Below are 22,917 nucleotides of genomic sequence, written 5' to 3' on the forward strand. Positions count from 1 at the left end.
CTGGGCAGTATAGGCCAGATACGGATGTGAAGCACACATACGGATTCCTATAGGGCAGGCTAGGGCAGTGCTTCTCAACCTGTGGGGGTTGAACGACCCTTTTGCAGGGGTCAACTATCAGATGTCCTGCATATCAGATATTTACATTAGGATTTATAACAATAGCGAAATTACAGTTATTGAAGGGACCGGTTTTGGCACAAGAGAGCCTCAAGACCAAGTTCTCAGCACAAAGGAGATTTATTTGCCCCCAGAGAGAGAGAGAGAGAGAGACAAAGGGCATGGAATAAGAGACAAAAACAGGAGGTAAAGGATGAGGGAGAAGGGGAAAGAAGCGAGGTGGGGAGGAGAGAAGAGATATCCGTCCCAGGGTGGGGGATGGGGAATGGATACACAGAGGGACTGGACCACAAGGACCTGCCTCTGGATAGAGAGGAGACAGATAATAGCCCATAGGTAAAGGGCAGTTTATGAAGGTAAAAGAAGAATGGCCCAGAGGGGCCTGCACAAACTGTTGCACCAACCATGGACAACGCATGCAGTAAACCTAGACCCCCTGTTCAGATCTAGCCAATGGACAGCTCGTTCTCCACGGTTGTGGGGGGGGAGTAGGACTGTTTCTGACACAAACACCGGTGCCCCCCCCCATTTGATCACTTCCCCTTGGTGGGGAGGCCCAGTGGCACACAGAGGAAGGGGAAGCAGGCTATCCAGATGAGACCTGATAGGCTGTGATCATATGGTGAGATAAAAAAGGGCAGCAGGTAACCGTGGCTTGGTTCTCTGAAGGCTACGTTGAGCAGAGGTTCTCAACCTGTGGGTCGTGACCTCCTTGTCAGAGGTTGGGCGGGGGCGCGAATAGAGTGAAAGAGGGAGGAAGGGGAGAATGGGAAAACACCAGAGAAGATAATAAATTATAATAAAACATGTGAAAAAAAAGTAAAAAGAGAAACCCCAAGTTAGGACAATGTGTTTAATTTTGATTGGGCATGTTAATTAGGTGAGCCAAAGGGAGCTTTTGATTGCTAGAATTCAGTACTTTGATAGCTGGACCTTGCTTGATATTCAGTCTTAGGAAGAGCAAGTGGCCAAATAAGGGAACACCCTGGTGGGTAGCTTTAGGAGTGCAATCTAATGGTTTTCAGCATGGCGGAGGGGATGGGGGAGAAGTGCAAGGCCTGCCACAGCCATGTTTGCCAGGCGTGGGCTGTCTAGAGTCCCTTTATTTATGAAGTAGCATTGAAAATAATTTTATGGTTGGGGGTCACCATGACACGAGGAACTGCATTCAAGGGTCACAGCACCAGGAGGGTTGAGAGCCATTGGGCTAGAGTGTTGTCTGCAGGAAAGCACTGACTCTCTCCCCTCCTCCTTGACTTTATCAAGCTAGAGGAGACCAGAAGGAAGCCTGGGGTGGGCTTGACCAGAACGGAGTCAAGGAACAGAGTCAAGACGCTGCTCCCAGAATGGATCAGACGCGTTGATATGCGTGACTAACTTTGGCCCAGGCCAAGCTAGTGCCTCTTCCACCCAATTTTTAGAAAAGGAGGAAGCAAAGACCAAGTAAAGAAATGGATAGTCACTGAAAAAACCTTCAGGACCGTTAGTATCCTTGTTGCTAATTATAAATATTTACCCCTCCCTCCCAGAATTCCTGACCTCACAGAAAAGCCTTCGTAAAGAGTTTTGTTCTATTACTGGAAAGCATGTGTGTGTGTGTGTGTGTGTGTGTGTGTGTGTGTGTGTGTGTGTGTGTGTGTGTGTGTGTGTGAGAGTGTGTGTTGGAAAGGGACTGGGCTACTAGCAATAACTAAAGTCACTTCCTGTTGGATGCCTAGTTCCCACTCCCCACCCCAACGCCTGCCAGGAGGGGGAGCATAACCCTCCAGCCCTCTCCAGGACTTCTCCTTCCCAGATTCCATCGGACTCTGGACAACTAAGCCAAACAAGCTCAGGAAAGGGCAAGCGATCCGGAAGTGGAGGAAGTTCGTGGCACAAGAGGACAAAGTCAAGAGAATGCCTTGCTGTTTGAGGAAGAGGGTGGAGGAGACACAGAGGGGGTGACAACGGTGGCCTGAAGATCACACAGAGCCAAACATTTAAATGTCACACTTGAGCATTAAATCCAACTGGGCACAAACAGTTGGTTCAGATCTCCCATGATAAGCATCCCTCCTGCCCTCCCCTCATGTCCTCTGTATGCAAATTGAAACAAACAGCTAAGCTAAGGCCAGTTGCTGGGAGACCAGCTGGGCAGGGGCCAGTGTAGTTCAGGAGTCTGGGAAAGGCACTGCTTCTGTTTCTAGACACGGACGAGGGAGGAGACTACCTGTAGATCACTCCGTGCTGGTGGAGGAACATGAGAGCCGATGTGACCTCAGCTGCGTAGAATCTGGAACGGGGCTCGTCGAACTTTCGGGACCGCTGAATCTGGAACATGAGGTCTCCACCATTTACATATTCCATGACAAAGAAGAGGCGGTCCTGGAAGGAGAGAAGAAAATGCTACTTATAACCCAAACCACAGGCGCTCCTCACTGAGGCCTGCTATCCTCTGGTCATCCTGATGATAGGTTACCGGGACTCCAGGGGGAGGAGATGGTACAATGAAGGCCTTATGGCAGGTGAAGGCTGATAGATATGACCCAAGAGGCAGACAACAGGAGGGTGACGCACTTGAGGCAGGGCATCAAGTGTTATGTAAAATCCTGTCACTGCAGATGGGGACATGGTTCATTTGGGACAGGGCTGGCCTAAGCATCCAAGAAGCCCTGGGTCAGATCCCCAGCACCACATAAACTGGGTGTATGGTACAAGCCTGCAATCCCAACTTTAGGAGGTAGGTAGAGGCAGTAGGATCAGATGTTTGAGAGGTCATCCTTTGCAACATGAGCTCAAGGCCATCCTGGGCTACATAGACTGATATTCTCTCTGTGTGTCTGTCTGTGGGTCTGCCTGTGTGTCTCTGTCTCTGTCTCTGTCTCGCTCTCTGTCTGTGTCTCTGTCTCTCTGTCTCTCTCTCTCTGTCTCTGTCTCTCTCTCTCTCTCTCACACACACACACACACACACACCCCTCACTTCTCTTTTTCTTTTGTGACACCAGCCTGAGATTGACAGAAAAGAGACCTCAGTTTTGATTTTGACCCTGCAGTGAGGTGAGACCCTGGACAAGTCTCCCTTCTTTGGAAATACAAAGTACCAATGGCATGTGGGGCAGACTGAATAATGACCCTCCCAAAGATACCTGGTCCTACCACAAAATGGTGCTTTCTGGATACAAAAAGGATTTCCCAGGTGTGACTGCACCAGTCACCTTGAGAGCTGAGGGGAGGCAGGAGGATATTTGAAAAGGGAGGAGGAGGAGACCCCCCAACCACAAAATTATTTCCATTGCTGCTTCATAACTGCAATTTTGTTACTGCTATAAATTGTAATGTAAATAGCTCGTATGCAGGATATCTCATATCCAACCCCTGTGGTCATTTAACCCCCGATGGGATCTGGACCCACAAGTTGAGAACTATCACCCTAGATACTGGAAAAAGAGACCGTCTCTGAGGCAACGCCTAGAGTTGCCTAGACAAGTTGATTTGGCCCAAGTAGCTAACACTGGTCGCCAAAGTCTAGCCTCTAGAGCTGTGTCAAGAGCGTGTGTGTGCTACTGTTTGAAGCTACCAAGCTTGTAGCAATTTGTTTGGATAGTTCTGAGAACCCCGGACTGTTTTAACATGAAATAACCTGTAAGACACGTTACGTTATAAGAACAAACAGCAGGGAAGAGTCATGGCTGTCAGACCAATGTTCCCCTTAGGGCAGTGGTCCTCAGCCTTCCCGATGTCGCCACTCTTTGATACAGTTCTTCATGTTGTGGTGATGCCCAACCATAAAGTTATTTTTGTTGCTGCTGCATAATGGTAACTTTGCTACTGTTGTGAGTCCTAGAGTAAAGATTTCCGGAGATAGAGGTTTGCCAAGGAGGTCACGACCCACAGGTTGAGAACCTCTGCTCAACGTAGCCTTCAGAGAACCAAGCCATGGTCACCTGCTGCCCTCTCTTATCTCATCTGTGGTAACTTGAAGAAGCAGGCTGACTCCACTTTGCACAGCTGACCTTTTCCTACGCAGTGCATGTGGCATGTTGCTCAGGGCCTTGGGGAAAGAAGTATCAGCTGCAGTGTCCTAGTGGCCTACAGTCAAGGGTGACAATGGGACATTGGCAGGGTGGGGGGAAAACACAAAGGGAACTGAGCAAGGTGAAGACACAGGGTGTTATCTGGACTAGGGAGCCAGAGAGAGAGAGGTCTAGAAGGAAATGGACCATGGGAGCAGTAACACGCGTAGGGGCAGTAAGGTGCGCTGACCAGAGGGAGAGCAAGGCTAAGGGTCTGAGAGGCTGAAGAGACAGAAGGTGTCTTGCCCTCACCTCCACCAATATCTCACTGTCTTGCCTCTCTCTATTCTCATATCTCACATAGCCCAGGCTAGCCTAGAACTTGCTACATAGCTGAGAAGGATCTTGAACTTTGATCTTCTTGCCTCACCCTCCTGAGTGATGGGATTAGAGGTGTGAGTTGCCATGCCTGTTGTATGCTGTGCTGGGGTTTCTACCAACTGAGCTAAAATCCTCAGTCCCCAGATAAAGTCTTAACATAGAAACGTGTTCTAAGAGACGCTCCCTGGAGGACAACACTTCCCCCCAAGACAGGGTAAAACAAACCACAAATAGCTTTTCATTCACAAAGTACATCTATGTCCCTGCTAGCAAGCATCTCCTCGGCAGAAAGCGCATCCTAACCTCTACCAAAGGCTGCACGCACAGAGGGCCCAAGACACAACTTCTCTTCCGTTTCTCTCATATTCTAAGGCTTCCCTCATCTAAATATTAAAATGCTCAGTTGCTAACGGGTGCTCCATCAGGATGGGCAAGGATGTCATTGCACTAATAGCTGTTATCACTTCTGCTGTCTTTTCCAGCCTTTCCCCACCTTTCTTCCCTGATTGCCTTCTGCTCCAGCAAACACCACTTCCTTTAGTCCTCAGGCTGGCTTCCTCTTTTGTGTGTGTGTCTCTCTCTCTCCTTTCCTCTGTCTGCTTTCTCTTTTCTGTGTCTATGCCTCTGCCTCTTTGTAGATTTCTCCTCCCCAACCACCATGAAGTGCTGAGCTCACAAGGCTGGGTCCTGGGCCTTCCTTGCACTATGAGCTTACTTATGCACTCCCATGGCTTCCACGGCTCTATGCATGGATGACTCACATGCATGACTCCTTTCTAGACTTCTTCTGTAAGCTCTAGGCCCACGGACCTGCTTCTGATCTGCCCCGCCCATGCCTTTCAGGCACTCAAACCCAACATGTCAAAACAGACCCCATCATCTTCCTCAGCAAACTGGTCTTCACATGGAGCTGCCTGTCTGGGCTCTAGTCTTCACCTTCACCTCATTTTCGAGTCAGAACTGCAGCTGTCATCTTTAACCCTCCCTCTTCCTCCTCCCCGACTCCCTCCTCCCACCCTCCCTTGCTCTTGCCTGTTGTACCTTATCGGTTCTGCCCATGTCTACCTCTTGGTCTCCACCATTGCCGTGCCCACTTTTCTGACTCAATCATCTTTTATCTCTTCAGATTTCTACTTCATTAGGAACAGAAATCTACATTTATTTGCATTTCCTCCCCTGATGCTGTTCGTTCTGTAGGTAGAGGGCCTGAGAGGGAAATCTGTTTGTATTCTTCCACAATTTTCCTCTTTTTACACTACTGCTATTAATGTGTGTGTGTGTGTGTGTGTGTGTGTGTGTGTGTGTGTCTATGTACACATGTATGGAGGCCAGTGTAGGATATCAAGTGTCTTCTTGTATTACCCTCTGTCTTATTGCCTAGAGATGGTCTCTCTCTGAACTGCCCTTGGTACTTTCAGGGTCTGCCCCCTCTCTGCCAGCCAGTACTAGAGTTACAGGCATGTACAGACATGCCCAGATTGTTACACAGGTGCTGGGGATTCAAACTCAGGGCCTTATGCTTGCACAACAAGCACGTTTCCCCCTCTGAGTCATCTACCAGGCCCTCCTTAGTTCTTTTAAAGGCTTGTGTTCCTCTTAGGACAGGTAGAAAGCACCTTACAACACTGTAGGGCTCATGATGTTGTGAGTCATTTGCCTTTCGGCTGTCCCTTAGTCCTTCTGGTCTGGAACCTCCATTCATGTTCCTGCTGTTTGGACAGCCTCCCCTTCTTTCTCTCCCACAAAGAGTTCCCCAAACTCCTTATCTCAAAGATTTCTGTATGGACATCTTTTCTTTGATGAAGCTGTTCTTGACTCTGCTGACAAGCTCCAATCTCTCTGTCTTGTGTATGTGCCCTGTTCATTGATGATAGTTGGGAGGTGTATCCAGCCTGGGCTGGCAGTCCTGGGTGTTGGAAGAAAAGAAGATGGAGCAAACCATGAGGAGCAAGCCAGTAAGCAGCGCTCCTCCAGGGCCTCTGCTTCAGTTCCTGCCTCCAGGTTCCTGCCTTGAGTCCTTGCCCTGGCTTCCCTCAGTCATCGGCTTATAAGCTATAAGATGACTTAAACCTTTTCCTTCTCAAGTTGCTTTTGGTCACGATGTTTTACCACAGTGATAGAAATCCTAACTAGGGCAGTTTGTATGCTCCAGGAAACAGGGGCTGTGGGAAGTTCTGACCTGGTTTTTTTTTTTTTTTTACTATTATTATTATTATTATTATTATTATTATTATTATTATTATTATTATTATTATTATTATTATTATTTCTTCTTCTTAAGGGAGGTAGAGGCCCCAAAGAGAATTTTTTTTTTTAGTTCTCTTAAAAAAAATAAGTGCTATAAATTTAGGGGTGTAGCTCAGTGTGTGGGTGCTTGCTTAACATCAGGACACTCTGGGTTCTACCCTCAGTGTTGCACAAACAGCATTCAGAAGATGGAGGAAGGAAGAGGACAAGTTCAATGTCACCCTAGCCTACACAGCTATATGAGACCCTGCCTCAGAAGTACTGCGTAAGTGGAAAAACCAAAATGGCTCGGGGTGTGGCTATAAGAAACAGAACCGAAGCTCAGTCTAACATTTGTCTCTGTAAGTTCTTACAGCTTAGAGAGGCAAGGGTGCGTCAGCCTGCTACAGGGTGCCTCCTGCTTGTGGGACTGGGAAGATAATTTCGGTCAGTGGTGCCTGTCTGAGTCAACCATCTGCACAGTGACAAAGCCTCCAACAGTCAGTCCTGCTGTCCCATGGAGAGGCCTTCCCGGTACAGTAAGACGAACATTTCTTTTCTTCTTCCTCTTCCTCTTCCTCTTCCTCTTCCTCTTCCCCTTCCCCTTCCTCTTCTCTTCTTCTTCTTCCTCCTCCTCCTCCTCCTCCTCTTCCTCCTCCTCCTCCTCCTCCTCCTCCTCCTCCTCCTCCTCCTCTTCTTCTTCTTCTTCTTCTTCTTCTTCTTCTTCTTCTTCTTTATTTTTGAGACAGGGTTTCTCTGTTGTCCCGGATTCAATCTGTAGACCAGGCTGGCCTCGAACTCACAGCGATCCACCTGCCTCTGCCTCTTCTCCCAAGTGCTGGGATTAAAGTCGTGTGCCACCACACCCAGTGAGATGAACATTTCTTTGAGGGCCACACTCTTGTAATCATGCCCAACCAACCTGAGTTTAAGACAGTGCCCAGGAGGCTCTCAGTAAAGATGTCTTCCTTACTGAGCATCGTGAGAGGACCAAGTTTTGTTTCCTACTCTGTCCACCCACTAGGGCCAAGTCTGTCAGGTAGTGGTTCCTGGCCATCTGTGCTGAGTGCTTGCACTCCTCACTGCCCACCACATGCCTCCATCCATTGCTAGACATTCCAAAGGAACCAGATGCCCCATGTTACTTCTGAGCTATTCTCACCTTAGTCTCCATTTTAAACTCTCCTTTGAATTTGCTTTCTTCCCTACACAGGTCCTATGCACAGCCTAACCACTGACCTTTTATGCACATCATGGATGTTTTAAAGCAAGATGAGCTTTTCCCTTCCCCACCCTCTTTTCAGTGTGGATTGCTGCTGACCTCTGACACATCTGAGAAGGGTATTTTGATGCAGAGGGAGAACCTCAAGTCATCCTGGGAACTGCTTAATTATATAAACTGAAATCAAAAGAAAGCTGGCAAAGCCAGCGGCTACTCATTAATCCCCTCCTGGCACCCGTAGAAAACAAAATCAAAACCAACTTCCTGGTAAAGTAAGCAAATATGTTTTCTGAGGTAACCAGAGTCTGAAAAGCCTATTCCACCACCTCCTTCCCTAATCTCCCTTGACTGTCTAAAAATGTTACGGTCTTGTGATAGCAAGTAAAGTAATGAAACTGCAAAGAGAGGAGGGTGTGTCATGGCCATTTAGGGTAAGAATGGGGAAAGAATAACCTACTGATTGAAAGGGCCACATCATGGCTTTGAAATTCCCCCCAGCCTCCTTTTTCCAGCCCTCCTACCTTCTCACCTTTGAAGACAACCCCAGCCCACAGCCCCGGCTAACCCTTCAAGGTATGACTGATGAGACTGAGGCTTCCTCCAGATAGCACCGAGTGTCCTGCCAGTTGGGTTTGTTTGGACATATGTTCTCCACTGTCTGTTGGATGTTTATATGTACGGAGATCCTATCTCTTTTCGATTTCACACAAAGGCACAACAGAAGACTAGACTTGGGACAGTCTGTCTTTGTTGCACCCATGATGACGTAAGAGTTCTCCAGCGTACCAAGGGAGTCATAGGTCTTCATTTCCTACGACACACCCAGCCCAGTGCTGGGGCTACAACCCATGGGTTTATGTACATTGGGCAAGCGCTCTACTATGGAGTGACACCCCGGCCCCTCTGTCTTCTAAAACAACTTCTCTGCGTCCCTCCTCCATGGCCACATCATCAAAGCCAGCAGTTCTCAACCTGTGCATTGCAACCCACTTGTAGGATCGAATGACCCTTTCACAGGGGTCACCTGAGACCATCGGAAAACATGGATATTTACTTTACCATTCATAACAATAGCAAACTTACAGTTATGAATTAGCAACAAAACTAACGTTATGGTTTGGAGTCATCACAACACGAGGAACTGTATTAAAGAGTCGTAGCATTAGGAAGGTTGAGAGCCACCGTGGAGCCATCAACTCAGAAGGTCTTTCTTGAGTACTCAGCCTGCAGTTAGGTGTCTGGGGGAGCCAGAAGGTTACAGAAGCTTTGACTTTGGTATCTAGGAGCTAGGAATGCAACACAGGAAACCACAGAGAGCAGATCCGGACACTAGATGATTCTGTATTAAATTCTCCAGGATCTCAGCAGGTTGTAAAAACTGGGGACCCTATCTGAATCTCTTTGGAAGCTTGATGATTGAGCTACTTGGTGACGAGGCTATAATATATAAATGCAGGCTTATTGGAAGTGGCATTCGAGGGGCAGGGGAAGGGAGAGAGTGTGCTGGGGGTGAGGGGAAGGGAAGGAGAGAGGGCAGGGAGGTGGGGAAAGGACAAGGGCAGTAAAGGGCAAAAGGACCCAGTGAACCCCAAATGTCTGGTTTATATAGTGAGTCTGTGGGAGAGGGGAAGCCCCACCCCTAGGTAGAGGACAGGCCATGCCAGCCATGCCCTGCAGCGGGACCTAACACTTTGTCACTTAGGCCTTACCATCTATAAGTCACTATGGGAAAGTCACATGACAAGTTGGTGTCCCTGCTCTCCAAAAAAAAAAAAAAAAAAAAATGTCTTGATGGAACTGGCCTAATCAGATTCATCTGATTTGGAGGAAAGACCAACCCATCCTGGATAATGTGAGGCGGGAGGAGAAGAAAGAGTGGCAAGTGAGCGCAACCCTGAGGGTGGAGGTGAGGAGAAATGGCTATGTGGGAACAAACAGGGTAGGACAACCCCACTAAACAATAAAAACCAAACCATCCCCAACACCAGAGAAACCTGCCTCCTACAGAACAGCACAGAAGGCCAGGACACAGAGGCCGAGGCAGGCTACAAGTGGGAAACTGGGAATCCTAAAAAGCTTTTGAGTTGTAAAGCGACATAATGAAAGCTGACTTTAAGAGAAACCATCTTGGAAACAGTACACTAGAAGACAGCGTAGGTTGCTCCTCCTTTAGGCAAGGACTGTGATGCCCGCCCGTTATCCTAGCACTGGGAGGTGGAGTCCTTGGCTGCACTGTGAGTTCATGCAAGTCTGAGCCACATGAGATGCTATCTCTAAAAAAAAGAATTATTCTGTCCTTTTCCTACTTCCACTATCTTAAATGTTATACTAACTTAAGTGTGTGGGTGTATCTATCTTTATTCTGTGTATGTGTATACACATGTATATGTGTCTGTATGTGTGTTTGTATCTGTCTCTATGGTGTGTGTTTGTTTGTGTGTGTAAACACAAAAACAACCCCCCCCCCACCGCTGACAAATCTTATGTATCTCATACAGTATTAGTAAAGGCTATATCCTAGGATGCAAATCATCTCACACTGCAGAAACTACCTCCTAATTTTATCTCCCTCAGCCATTGCCAACCACCATCTTTCTCCTCACTTTTATCAGCCTGAGTAATGTGAATTTATCATGTAAGTGGTGTCCTTTGGTATTTTTCTCCTATACTTGCCTTATTAGACTTATCATAACATCCCCTAATTTTATCCATGCTTTTGTAAACAGAGACTTCTCCTTTAAAGGCAAATGGTACTTCCCCGTACACAGATAGGGCTGCTTCTTTTCACAACCATCTATGTCAAAGAGAGTGGAACCAACCCTACTTCTGGTAAGGAGGAGATTCTTTTAAAATTATTGTTGTTGTTGTTGTTGTTGTTTTATCTTCCACCCAATTGGAGTTGGCTGAATGACAAAAACTCACACTATAGGCTACTGGTTGAGAAGGTACAAACATGATACATCTATAATATGTTTGTTTCCAATTGCTTAAAACTCCGATTGCCCAACCCAAACAGGGTGGCTTAAGTTGAAGTTCAAAGGGGCCTACAGTTGGGCCAAACTGACTCACCTACTACAACTCAAATAAACATTTCTTCCTTCAGATGGTACCCCATTTAGTCCCACAACCAACCTCAAGTCACCATCTCCTGCCCTCCCATGCTTCTGGCTGGGTGTGAAAGGTGGGGAGAGGACTCTTTCTGTTCACAGGGACCATCAGCGCGCAGAGACACAGCCCTTCTCCAAGGCCATGATGGTACCCATGAACCGGGCCCAACTACAAACACCTCGGCAGGGCTGGGCGCCAGAGGGGTCCCTCCCAGGAGCAAGGCGGGCAGGGAGTGTCCTTGTCTCGGCTTCCTCTTCGGATGACAGATAGAGAGGTTAGACAGAAACCCTTCCATCCGCGAAGGACACTGTGGTGCTGATTCACGGAAGCTCTTTCTCTTCCTCCATTGTTTGATTAGCATCAGGCCCCAGCTAAACTGCCCCCTCCCAGCATCCTGGCTTCTTCCTGGTTCCACCCCACTGGAGGCTGTCTCCACTAATTGGCACTTGCAGGGCATGGCATCTGGCCGACATCCTCTGTCTCCATCTCCCCACTTGGACTCCAGGAAAGCAGGGAGTCTTCCACACGCTCCCCGAGTCACGTCCCCAGTGAGGAGATCTGGTCACCCTTCAGAAGTGGGCATGCTTTGCAGTAACACCGGAAACCTAGAATCTGGACTATCTATGCTGCACAAGAAGGTGACACAAACACACTCTTTCTTTGATGTCACCAAGAAATAGTTTAAACAGAAATGGAAAGAAAAGGGAGGTGCTGCACTGGAGCCCACTGGAGCTAGTCATCAACTGTTTGAAGCCAAAGTGAAGCAATTACGGAATGGATGCCTTTTACAAGTCTTCTTAAACATAAGAGGAAAAGGGTTGTCCTAACTTCATCTGCTCAGCTCAGACAAGTTCTACCAATGGGCTTGCCCTGTATCAACACTCTGCCCACGAGCTTAGGCTATCTCCCAAGAATCCTACATTCAACTCATCTGTTTGCATATGCCTTCCTATGTTCTAACAGTTCATAGGTGGCCAGAGCTGGTACTCAAGGCATCCCATTTATAAGCCCATATCTGTAGAGCCTTGAGGTTGTACAGAGCAATACCTCAGTACTCAGTGAGTATCCCCAACCTCCAGCTCAGCGATATGGGAGATGGTCCCCACAGAGAGCTAGAGCTGGCCAGGAGGCTGATAGTATAATCCCAGAAACCCAGAGATACCCTATCGCCTCTGTCAACAGAAGACATAACACTTGGAGGAGTCACGCTGGAGCCCTGGAGTCCAGGGGGCTCCCAAAGCTGAATACCATTGTCAACATGGCTGCAGCTTTGGCGCTGTATCAGCCCTGCACTGTTTTATTGCTTTCTCTATCTTAATCCTTTGTCCCATGTCTTGCTTACTTACTTCTGTCTACAATGAAACTCTCCAGCTAGCACAGAGGATTAGAGGAGCCTGTATTTATGTTAAAGGGACCTACCTATGAGCTCATAGAAAGACAAGAACAAAAAACAAACTTGCAATCTCCTGGTATAGAATTAATGACCTGCATAGTCCACCTCACAATGAGCTCTCAACACCCCCAACAATTCTTTCCCTCCTCTTTTCTCCCTAAGAATGTGCAAGTTCTTGTGCCCATTTTTCCCCTCTATGAAGTCTACATCTTTTAAAATTAGCATATGTTAGTTACATGCAATAGGTTGGACTATGACATTTTCATACATGCACGTAATGTATTTTGATCAGATTCACTTCCGTCTACCTTCTCCCACTCCCACTGACCCGCTCTGCTCTTCCCAACTAGTTAGTGCCTTTCGCACTGTTACTAGGATTGCTTACCAGAGTTGGATGGGGATTATTTACAGGAATATGGGATTACCAATGGGTACACCACTGGGGAAAAAAATGTCTCTTTTCCCCACCATCAACTACCCAGAAATCCTTAGGGATGGGCGTGGTACTGTGAGCCACTCTCTGTCCCATGATAGGATGCTGACATGACCAATCTTATGCAGGTATTCAGAGCTCTAGGAGTTCAATAGTACAATGGCCAGGTTGTGGCCCAGAAGACAGCAATCTGCAAGGCTCCTGCTTCCTCTCCCTCTTAGAAAGGGGGTATTTCTGCCCCATCTTCCTCCATGTTCCCTGAGCCTTGCAATGGATGTCCTGTTTGGAGCTGAGTGCTCAATGCCTTGTAGCTGGTTTTACAGACAGGCAAGGTTGGGAAACTGACCCCAAATCCTTCACCAAGGCACATCAGCCTTTCCCTTCAGTTGTGAGAAGAAACTATAACCTGCTTAGATGGTAGTAGTTGCACTGATCACAACAGAAAGAGAAGGAAAACAGTCCTTCATGCTTCCCTGGCTTAGTGTGACAGTCAGGGCTGATTGTATGGATAAGAACACAGCGATTACTGATCATCTCAAAGACAACAGCACCCACAAACACGCACCCCCACACTCCCACATGAATATTCTATAAAATGTTTCTTGACTTAGAATGCTATAAGGCTGCTATCTATTCATTCTAACAGGGTGCATTCCCCAGGCACTAGCTCATAGCTGGGCAGTCTAACCACACAAACACTTTCCACTGCCGATCGCCCATAGAGTGTTCTGTTATCGCCTGTTTGGCCCGTGAGTATTCTCAGCAGAGCCTAAGTAGAGGCAGGTCACAGGGTCACAGTCACAGACACAAATGCTGCTGTCCCCGTTGGCTTCTGCTGGTCAGAGCAGTGGTCAGTGTGGTGCCCGTCCTGGGTACCATGTTTGACACTGACAGTGGAAGGAAATGAGAGCGTGAAGAGAGGCCATGGCTTACAAGGAACAACGTGGCAACGGCAAGCTTCAGTGAGTTCTGTTTAGAGGTTGAGCATCTGAACTGAATAAACACACATGGACCATTAGACAAAAGGGCCCAATGAAGGGAACTCTCTTAAATTACTGGGAAGACTTCACGCTGCAAGGGGAGCCTGCCCGTGTTACTGAGCCATGCTGAGAGCAACGAGCAGAACACAGAGCAATCAAGGCCTCTTTTGTTATAGCAGACCTTATAGTGCCAACAGTCTGCCAACACTGAGCCCCACAGCTTTGTCCTACAATGAGTTCCTTCCAACATGAAGGATGCTGGCTTCGGTCAGATAGTCATACTTCAGGGCTCTTCACAGAAATACCCTCTGTTCATGGAGAAAGGCTGGACTAGATGACCTGGCTGAAGGTCAGAATGCCTTGGAAGCATACAGGTTACCAGACCAGACCTCTCTGTCAGAGTCCAACTCTGCGGTGGCCACTGGAGTATGTTATGCTCAATGCCCACCCTACCCCACCCCTGCACCCCCAAACCCCCTGTAGCTACTCGTGAATAATAATGGCTGCTAACCAGTTGACTAAGCAGGTGCCAGGTCACCCTTTAACATCAAGACTTGGCAATTCTATTTCATTGTATTCTGTTTTCTCCTCTGATGATTCCACATGTTAGTAAATTCAACTAGAAGATAAATTCTTGGACAGGGGTATGCAGAGTTCTTCTAAGCCAACGTAGTGACAGATAGGCACCACTCTCAAAGGGACAGTTTCTACAGTAAGGGCTGTCTCCTCAAATTACCAGGGTTGTGTTGCCTGCACCTGGTTGTGTCCCTATAGCCATCTTGGCAGGAGAAAGTATATTTTAAAGAGAGGCAATGAAACAATGGACCCCATATTATTAAATTTGCCTCAAGAATCCCATGCTGGAAAATGGTGAAAGACTATAGGAGTTTCCACACAATTCTGACTACTTATAAGACCACCTTACAAGACAAACTGGTGCCAAGATAGTGATAGGCAGGCCACACCTTCACCAGAACTACTAATTCATACCTGCTGCCCTCTATCTAAACCTAAATCCCTTGTCAGTAGCCCTGAACTCAGATCTGTGGTTCATGGATTCTTTATTTATTCTTCCTCCCTTTGTGGCCACATCAAATGCCTCTCTTGGCTCTATTTTCTTATTATAATGTATTTCTTTAATTAGTCTACTGGGAACTTGTGGCTGAACACCACTGTCAGAGCCCAAGCTTTGACCCTGAAGCTCCAGTTAACATCCCCACAGTGGTTAACACTGTGCTGGGCTCGCCCAATCTATTCCAGCTATGCTTTGAGAAAGCACTCGCTGTGTAACCAAGACCATTGTGTATTGTGTTGCTACAACTGTAAGGTCATAGAAACCCAATCAAAGGCCTGAAGTTCCTCCCAAGGCTTGATAACCGTGGTTTGATGTTAACTGTGGTCCTTATCCTCCAACCCGCCTTTTAGTGCTATAGACAGTGTTGTTAGATTCATTTGCATGGCTGCCTCAAGCCAAAGAAACCATGAAAGCAAGAAAGTAAATCTGACATCTCCACTCTGCTCAATTCCCTTTCATGTTGTGTCTGCTTGAATAGAGCTGAAATTCAAGTGTGTTAATGTGAGAAATTGGCAACTTGGACCCAATACATGAACGTACACATACAACTCAATCCTGTGGACTCAGAACACTTCATGACATTGTTTTAGAATTCAAAGGGCAAGGCTGTTGGCTGTGTGCGTGCAGAAGAGCATTTCTATAACATTACACTAATATTTTCATTAGATGGAAGACAGAGAGCATCAACTGGGGCTTTTTCAGCAATGGAGTTCTTTGATCTCAGCATTTCCACTCAAGTTTGCTCCGAACAGTGAGCAGTGCGGTAAAACAACACTATAAATATTTGGTTTAACAGCACAGAACTTCTGCACAGAGTTGCAGAACTGTTCTCGTCCTCGTGGAAGGAGGTGCTGGATTCTCACATGTGTTTATTTAAAACATACGAGAATGGGACTCCAGTCAGTATCACGTGTCTGCACTAAGCAGGCGTGGGTGCTTGTAGAAACAGAGCAGAAACAGTCTGTGTTTAATTTGTTCACAGGCCCTTTGTTTCTAGCTCTCTGGAGAGGGGTGATAGAGACAGGGCAGGCGAGAGCTTCAGGGTGGGGGCAAAGCTTTGGTGTGGACTCCAGGCTGACAATTCAGTTAGGAGGCTGGTCTCTCAGGGTAGGAACCCATTCCCTGGCATATTTGTTAGTGCCATGAATTGGAGTGACAGAGGGGGAGTCATGGAAACTGAAAATTGCGCAGCCTGTGGTCTGACTGTATCCATACCTGTTGGCAGCCTTCTCGCCACCAGAGTCCACCATTTTTTTTCCTGACAGCTTCTCCCCACCCTCATCTCTACCTATATGGTGCAGAGAGTAAAATCCTCTTCTGGCTCCAGACAACTGGGTTCAAGGCATACTTAGCTACATTCTGACTAACAAAGACTTGGCAAACTGCAGTACCAATTTCCCCACCTGTGAACCAGTGATCCAAAGGTAGGAACCGAAAGAGAAGGATAAAATAGGTTATCTTTATGGTAGGTACCTGGCCCATTAAAAACGGAACAGGAAACTATGAGCTCTGAACTCTCACTCCCAACCCATCACTCTGCAGCTGCCTGGGGCTTGGGGATGGACAAAGTTCAAGCCAGTTAGCTTGTACTTACAGAGGGCTTTCAAAAAGTCCACTTGGAAGAATGAGAGGCTCCAGTGTAGTGAGAGTCCACACTAAAGACGGCATTTTATTAGTTGTTAGCAAAGACTCCAGAAGGGAAGATGGGCCTAAGAGGACAACGAAGTCAAAATGATAAGGGTCTCGCTAGTCCATTTGCACCAGAGCACTGAGACGCGGACATCCCTGAATTCTAAGTGGTTTGCCAACAAAGGAGAGACCCTCTTGTTTGGAAGCAAGTCCTCCTTGGGTTTGCTTTTTTCTATCTTTGAAACTCCAACCCAAGGCAAATGGGAAGACAGTTAATAAGCAAAGGTTAACATCTGGTAGCAGCCTCAGGGGTTAAGATCTACATTTTAACATTTTACCTCAAGAAACAAAGGACGATATGCCTAAGGTCACGAAGGGAGGAAGCACATCAGCCAGAAGTGGAGGCCAGATGTCTTTGCTTCAGTGCCATTGGTCTCTCCCTCACACTGGGAGTCATCCTCAATGCCATTCAGCAAAACAATTAATAAAGGTCCCATTTAAATATCCAAAATTTACATGGATAGGCTGAAAGGTCAAGCGTTTGTGTCTAGGGTTCAACATTAAGTTATTTATTCCACTCACATTGTTTTTATAGCCGCATTATAGATGTCCAGAGAAATGTAAATTTTATGACAAATGCCAGATAAAATGAAATGCTTCAAAACCAGTGAAAATTGATTTGTAAGAGGCCATAAAGCATACAAATATGATTTATGCTTTAAATTGTATGCTTCATAGTGGCTGTCTAGTTTTGTTTGACTTCAATATTTTTCTGCAAAACACCCACTGAACATGAAGCAAAACATCAACAAAAACCCAACAACACCCTTCTTGTAGAAGTGCCCCTTGAATGCTTGGCCATCCCGATCCACCCTGGGCCTCTGGTCAGGTTTCAGAGATGACTTCCAGCAAGAATTAAAAGGCCTCTTCAGCAGTAGTTGATGGGCAGCATGGGGAGCTCTTGGGCTGCACTCGGTGAGTAGGTGGTGATTGAAAATGGAGAAAAGGGGTCCCGCTCAAACTAAGGCACCAGCCAAGGACAATACAGGCGGTAAACTTTAAACCCCTACCCAGATCTAGCCAATGGATAGAACATTCTCCACAGTTGAGTGAAGAGTGAGATATGACTTTCTCACGTACTCTGGTGCCTTGCATTTGACCATGTCTCCTGGAGGGGGAGACCTGGTGGCACTCAGAGGAAGGACAGCAGGTTGCCAAGAAGAGACTTGATACCCTATGAGCATATACAGGGGGAGGTAATCCCCCTCAGGAACAGTCATAGGGGAGGGGAATAATGGGAAAATGGGAGGGAGGGAAGAATGGGAGGATACGAGGGATGGGATAAACATTGAGATGTAACAAGAATAAATTAATTTAAAAAAAAAAAGAAAAGAAAATGGAGAAAAGGATGCCAAGTCAAAGGCACTCTCCCAAGGAGACATCCCTGCAAGGTCTCCACCTCCACTGCTACTCAGAACAAAGCCCAGTAGGTCAGCCACGGTGCTCTCCAAACTGTAGTACCCAGAAAACTCAAATGGGAACTTCCTGAAACCAGAGTCCTGCAAACTACATCCAAGTCCCCAGCCTGTATGTCTAGACTAAGCCCTAAAATCCTGCCTCTCTAACCAGCTCTGGCCAGTGCAATGCTCACACTTTTAAAGGTGTCGCTTAGTACCACACCCACCCAGTCGGCTAGTAAACTAAATTGCAATCTGGAGGACGTGTGTGTGTGTGTGTGTGTGTGTGTGTGTGTGTGTGTGTGTGTGTGTGTGTAGAGCAGGGAGTGGGGGCAGGGAATAAATGAGAACAGAGTACCCTGACAGACATATATGAAGATGACGTAATGGAATCCATTACTTTGCATGCTAGCCTAAACATTTAACTGAAGAAAATTCAGTGTGATCCCTCAGAACTCCTGACTGGAGCTGATACCTCAGCCCCGTCACACTTACGGGTGCTTCTGGAGGCTCCCAGCCTTTCCCTTCCACAAGCTGAACACTTTCCACTCTCCTATTGGAGGCGACGTCCCCTAATCTGAAGCATTTAGATTAGTAAGCATTTAGATTAGGCTAAGCGTCTGATTAGTAAACCCATTTTGTAGCTGGTAACCTTATGACATGCCTTATAGTCTGACATCAGACATGGTTGTCTAACCCGGTGGTGAGTTGTACCTTCCTGCGCCCCCCAACCCCCACCACCTGCACACACAGGGTTTCTCTGTGTAGCCTTGGCTGTCCTGGACTGGCTCTGTAGACCAGGTTGGCTTCGAGCTCACAGAGACCCTCCTGCCTCTGCCTCCCCAAGTGCATGGATGACAGGTGTGCGCCACCGTGCCTGGCTTTTTCTCAGTTCTTACGTCCTTGCATGTAATAATCAACCTACAAACAATTACCAATTACAGTTACCACTGCCTGCTGATGGGTTTACCATATCTTTACATAGATGATGCTGATTGAGTTATCAATGTGAGTGACCATCACTTCCTAGACACCCAATGCAGCACCATCACAAGATCTTGACTCCGAAGCCCCTGGTGTATCTTCTTTCTGAAGCCGTTAGTAGCAGATGGGCATGCTCATCTGATTCCTCGAAGGGGAATGACCTATCCTCATTCCCGATTTATACTCTTGCACAACCTTTCTTTAAAAGAAAAAAAAAAAAATCCTAATAGATGTTCCTACCTATCCTGGTCAGTTTTGTTGTCAACTTGATACATGGGCGGAGGGAAGAGGCAATCTCAATATAGGAATTGTCCCCATCAGACTGGCCTGTGGGGCATTTTCTTGATTGTTAATTGATGCAGAAGGACCCAGCCCACCGTGGGTGGTACCATCCCTAGGCAGGTGGGCTTGTACTGAAGGACATCAAGGAAACAAGCCAATAAGTGGCAATTCTTCCATGGGCTCTGCTCCAGCTCCTCCCTCTGTGTTCCTCCAGCTTTGAGCTTCCGCCTTGGCTTGCCTGAGTGATGGGCCGTGACCTGTGAGCTGCAATAAGCCCTTTCCTCCTCAAGTTACTTTTTGTCAATGTATTCAGTCATAGCAATGCATAGCAACGCACTACCTACCCATCAATAATATAAACGAGGAGGAAAACTGCCGAGGGCTTTTCAATTGTCGTGGCAGTTTTCTTCAGTTAAGGATAAGATTGTTAAGCTGGAGTGGAGCTCTCCTTTCGAGCACAGAATTACGTAAGAAGTATGCATTCTTCTGCAAGACTGACCTAGGAGCCCTTGATGTGCGCAAACCGAGCAAGCACATGAGAAGCTGGCCTGTTTCCAGGAGCACATGACTTGTACTGTTCCCTTTCCCTCGAGTTACGCTGTTGTTCTGCCGCGTCAGGAAGACAGCTAGGTAACTACTAAGTTATCTGGTTCCTAAGAGAGGAACAGTTCCCCTAGCTGGGACCCCCAAGGCCTGCTTGGAGCTAACGGGAAGTTTTGACTATGGCTTGTGAACTTCAGCCTTCAGCAGGAGCTATGTGGGCATCTGCTAATGCCGGCGGAATGCTTCCAAGGCACAAGCAGCCCACGCCCCATCGTTCCTCTCCAAGCATCAGGACGGAGCTATCCTTCACATGTCCTCTGCAGGCTGGGCCCACACCTGGATACGCACAACAGGGACAAAAGACAAACAAGACTGTCAGGCAGCAAAGCCCAGGCCAGCACACAAAACTCCCGGCCTTGGGCTCAGCCTACCCTCAGCCTGGCAGGGAGGACTCTCAGCTGCCACTCAGGCGGTCTCTCTCAGCTTTACTCATGGTTTGGATACCCCTCTTCTCCCATTATACCAGCCATGCGAACCAAATGGTTCTGATGAACTCACTATGTAGTGCGCATCAGTTGTCTGGCACCTAGTCAAGTACCGCATGATGACAGGCCCATCCCACTCTTTCATGTATAATGGAGACTGAACCTAGGAGTTCACTCATGCTATGTGGTACCCCCCTGCCTAATACGATGCTATTAACAGCCAACTGGGAATTTATCTTTTGAAAGAAATATATCGCTTGGACAGTTGATAACCATTTCAAGTGCATACATTTTAAAATAATTTATAAGCCAACATTCCTGAGCACTTCAGTAATATCCGCCTATTTTACAAGCGAGGTAATTAAAAATTACTCATCTCTTTTTCTTCTCTTTCTATCATGGTAGGTCCCTCAAACTCTCTACCTGGCAGCAATTTACAGCAGTTCTGACTCCTGACCAAGTACAGAAGCACTGGGTGTATGTACTCCACAGAACCGGAATCGACCGGAATCAGCACTAGTCTTTTGTCACGCACCTCTGTTTGGATGAGATAAAACACCGTCAACTTTGTCAAAGTAACAAAGGTAGCAAAGTACCAAAAACCCGTAAGCACTTCCCTCTAAGCCTGGGACAACCCTTGCCACAGAGGGGACTATCCCACCCCATCAGGAAAGCCCAGGATGTGGCTCCCTTGAGCTTAGAACCAAAGGCCAGCCAGTGGCAATGGTTGCCCGCAGCTCGGCAGCACAGAAACGTCTGCCGTGCTGTGGTCACTCTAGCAGGAAATCCAGGAGAGGGACGGGCAGGTGAGCCCAGGAACTGCACCCAGCATACTGGAGAGGACTTCTTTTCACAGTTCACTTGGACAAGATGTAATGGGTCATATAAGATTGCTCTTAGCCGAGGTGGATGGTTTCCTGGCTTCTTCCCCTGGCAACTGCAAAGTAAAAATGAAGCTCTCGGCCCTCTCTACCCTTCCTTATCTATTCCCACTCATAAATTTGAGGAGAAACCAAGGAAGGGAAAGCAGGTGAATGACAAGCATGTGGCATCGATGTCTCCTAGAGCTATTTGAGGGGGCTGTAGCTAAGCTGGCATTCTTATGGGTATGCTGGCAAAGAGAAACAAACCCAGCAAGACAGAGAGATTGCCCAGCGGTTAAGAGCACCTGTAGCCACTGCAGAGAACCTGGGTTTATTTCCCAGAAACCCACAAGGTGACTCAAAATCATCTGTAGCAACTCCATTTCCAAGGGATCCTACACCCCGACCTCTGCAGACATCACACACACACACACACACACACACACACACACACACACACACGCGCGCGCGCGCACACACACGCAGTACCCAGACATACATGTGGGCAACATACTCATACACAGAACATAAAAGAAAGAAAGAAATCTTTTTAAAGGGTCCATGAGGTCTTGGAGAGACGGTTCAGCGGTTAACTGCTCTTCGTGAGGACCTGAGTCTGATTCCTAGCACCCCCATCAAGTGGCTCACAACTGCCTGTGACCCCACGTCCCGAGAGATCGCACCCTCTAATCTCTGTGGGCACGTGCCTTCATGTGCACATACCACACATACACATAATTAAAATAGTAAAAAATAAATATTTTTGACAGGTATATGAAGTGGAGAAAGTATTGGGGTGTACGTGGGGAGTCGGAGGGGGACACTGGTGGTGGAGATGATCAACATACATTGTTTACACGTATGACATTATCAAACAATAAATAAAGGATACACGATTGAAATTGTAAACACTACACTGCCTTCTACCTTCATTTATGTCCCCGGTTTTAGGCCAACAAGGCATTTTCTAGTCCCCACTGTTTGAACTGCCATCAAAACCACAATGTAAGCTCCTGCAGAAAAATGTTTCCTTAATTATTCTATCTAATCTAGAAAAGAGACAGCATTCAGTCAGGTTTTGCTTTGCGTGGAGACACGACAGGTGTTAATCTGAAGCCCTTGGGCTAGGGTTAAACCTTTGTTTACTAGGGCTGCCCTTCCATCGTCATCACATACCATCATTAGAGAAAGCATCAGTACAAAGAAATCTGATTAATTGGCGGCTACCAAGGAGTAGCAAGGAATACATCACTAAGGGAAATTCACCTGACTGCCACGGGAGGTGGCTTCTGTTGTCAAAGGGATGAGAGAGACTGTGTAGTTCAGTGGCAGTTAATGATTTTCATAGACAATAAAATGTTATTAGCGAGTGGAGAATCTGAGGGCCCAAGCCTGAGACAGTTATTCACAGAAGAAGGGAGATTCTGTGATGTCCTTAAAAATGCCCTGCCCTCCTCCCGGGTTCCCTAAAGAGTCCTAGGATGGGTTTGGTAGAAAAGTGCTGCTCCTGCTTAGACAGAACACCGACAAAGAGAACAGAGTGGAGCCTCTGTCTGACCAAACACTTGACAAATCCTTTCCTGTCTGTTTTGAGATGGTCACAGTGACTGTGTTCCCTGTCCTGGGAGCATGCTTGACTTCTATTTAAAATGAAAAAAGAAAAACAAACAAGCACGGCCTGTCCCACAGAGTCCCAAACAGTTCTCTCCAAGGATAAGCCATTCTCCCCACCAGCTGGGGTTTA

At 47.2% G+C, this 22,917-nt stretch overlaps 1 protein-coding gene across 1 annotated transcript in view; it reads right to left on the bottom strand.

The window, feature by feature from the left end:
- The window catches only part of Prkce (protein kinase C epsilon), a 486,812-nt gene that overhangs the window by 90,819 nt on the left and 373,076 nt on the right, over window positions 1–22,917 (bottom strand). Inside the window, exon 11 of the mRNA XM_051159732.1 lies at window positions 2,330–2,484. Coding sequence (XP_051015689.1) covers window positions 2,330–2,484 — 155 coding nt within the window. The remainder of the gene's footprint in view (window positions 1–2,329; window positions 2,485–22,917) is intronic.

Source organism: Acomys russatus, chromosome 1, assembly GCF_903995435.1.
Source record: "Acomys russatus chromosome 1, mAcoRus1.1, whole genome shotgun sequence".
Taxonomy (NCBI): Eukaryota; Metazoa; Chordata; class Mammalia; order Rodentia; family Muridae; genus Acomys; species Acomys russatus.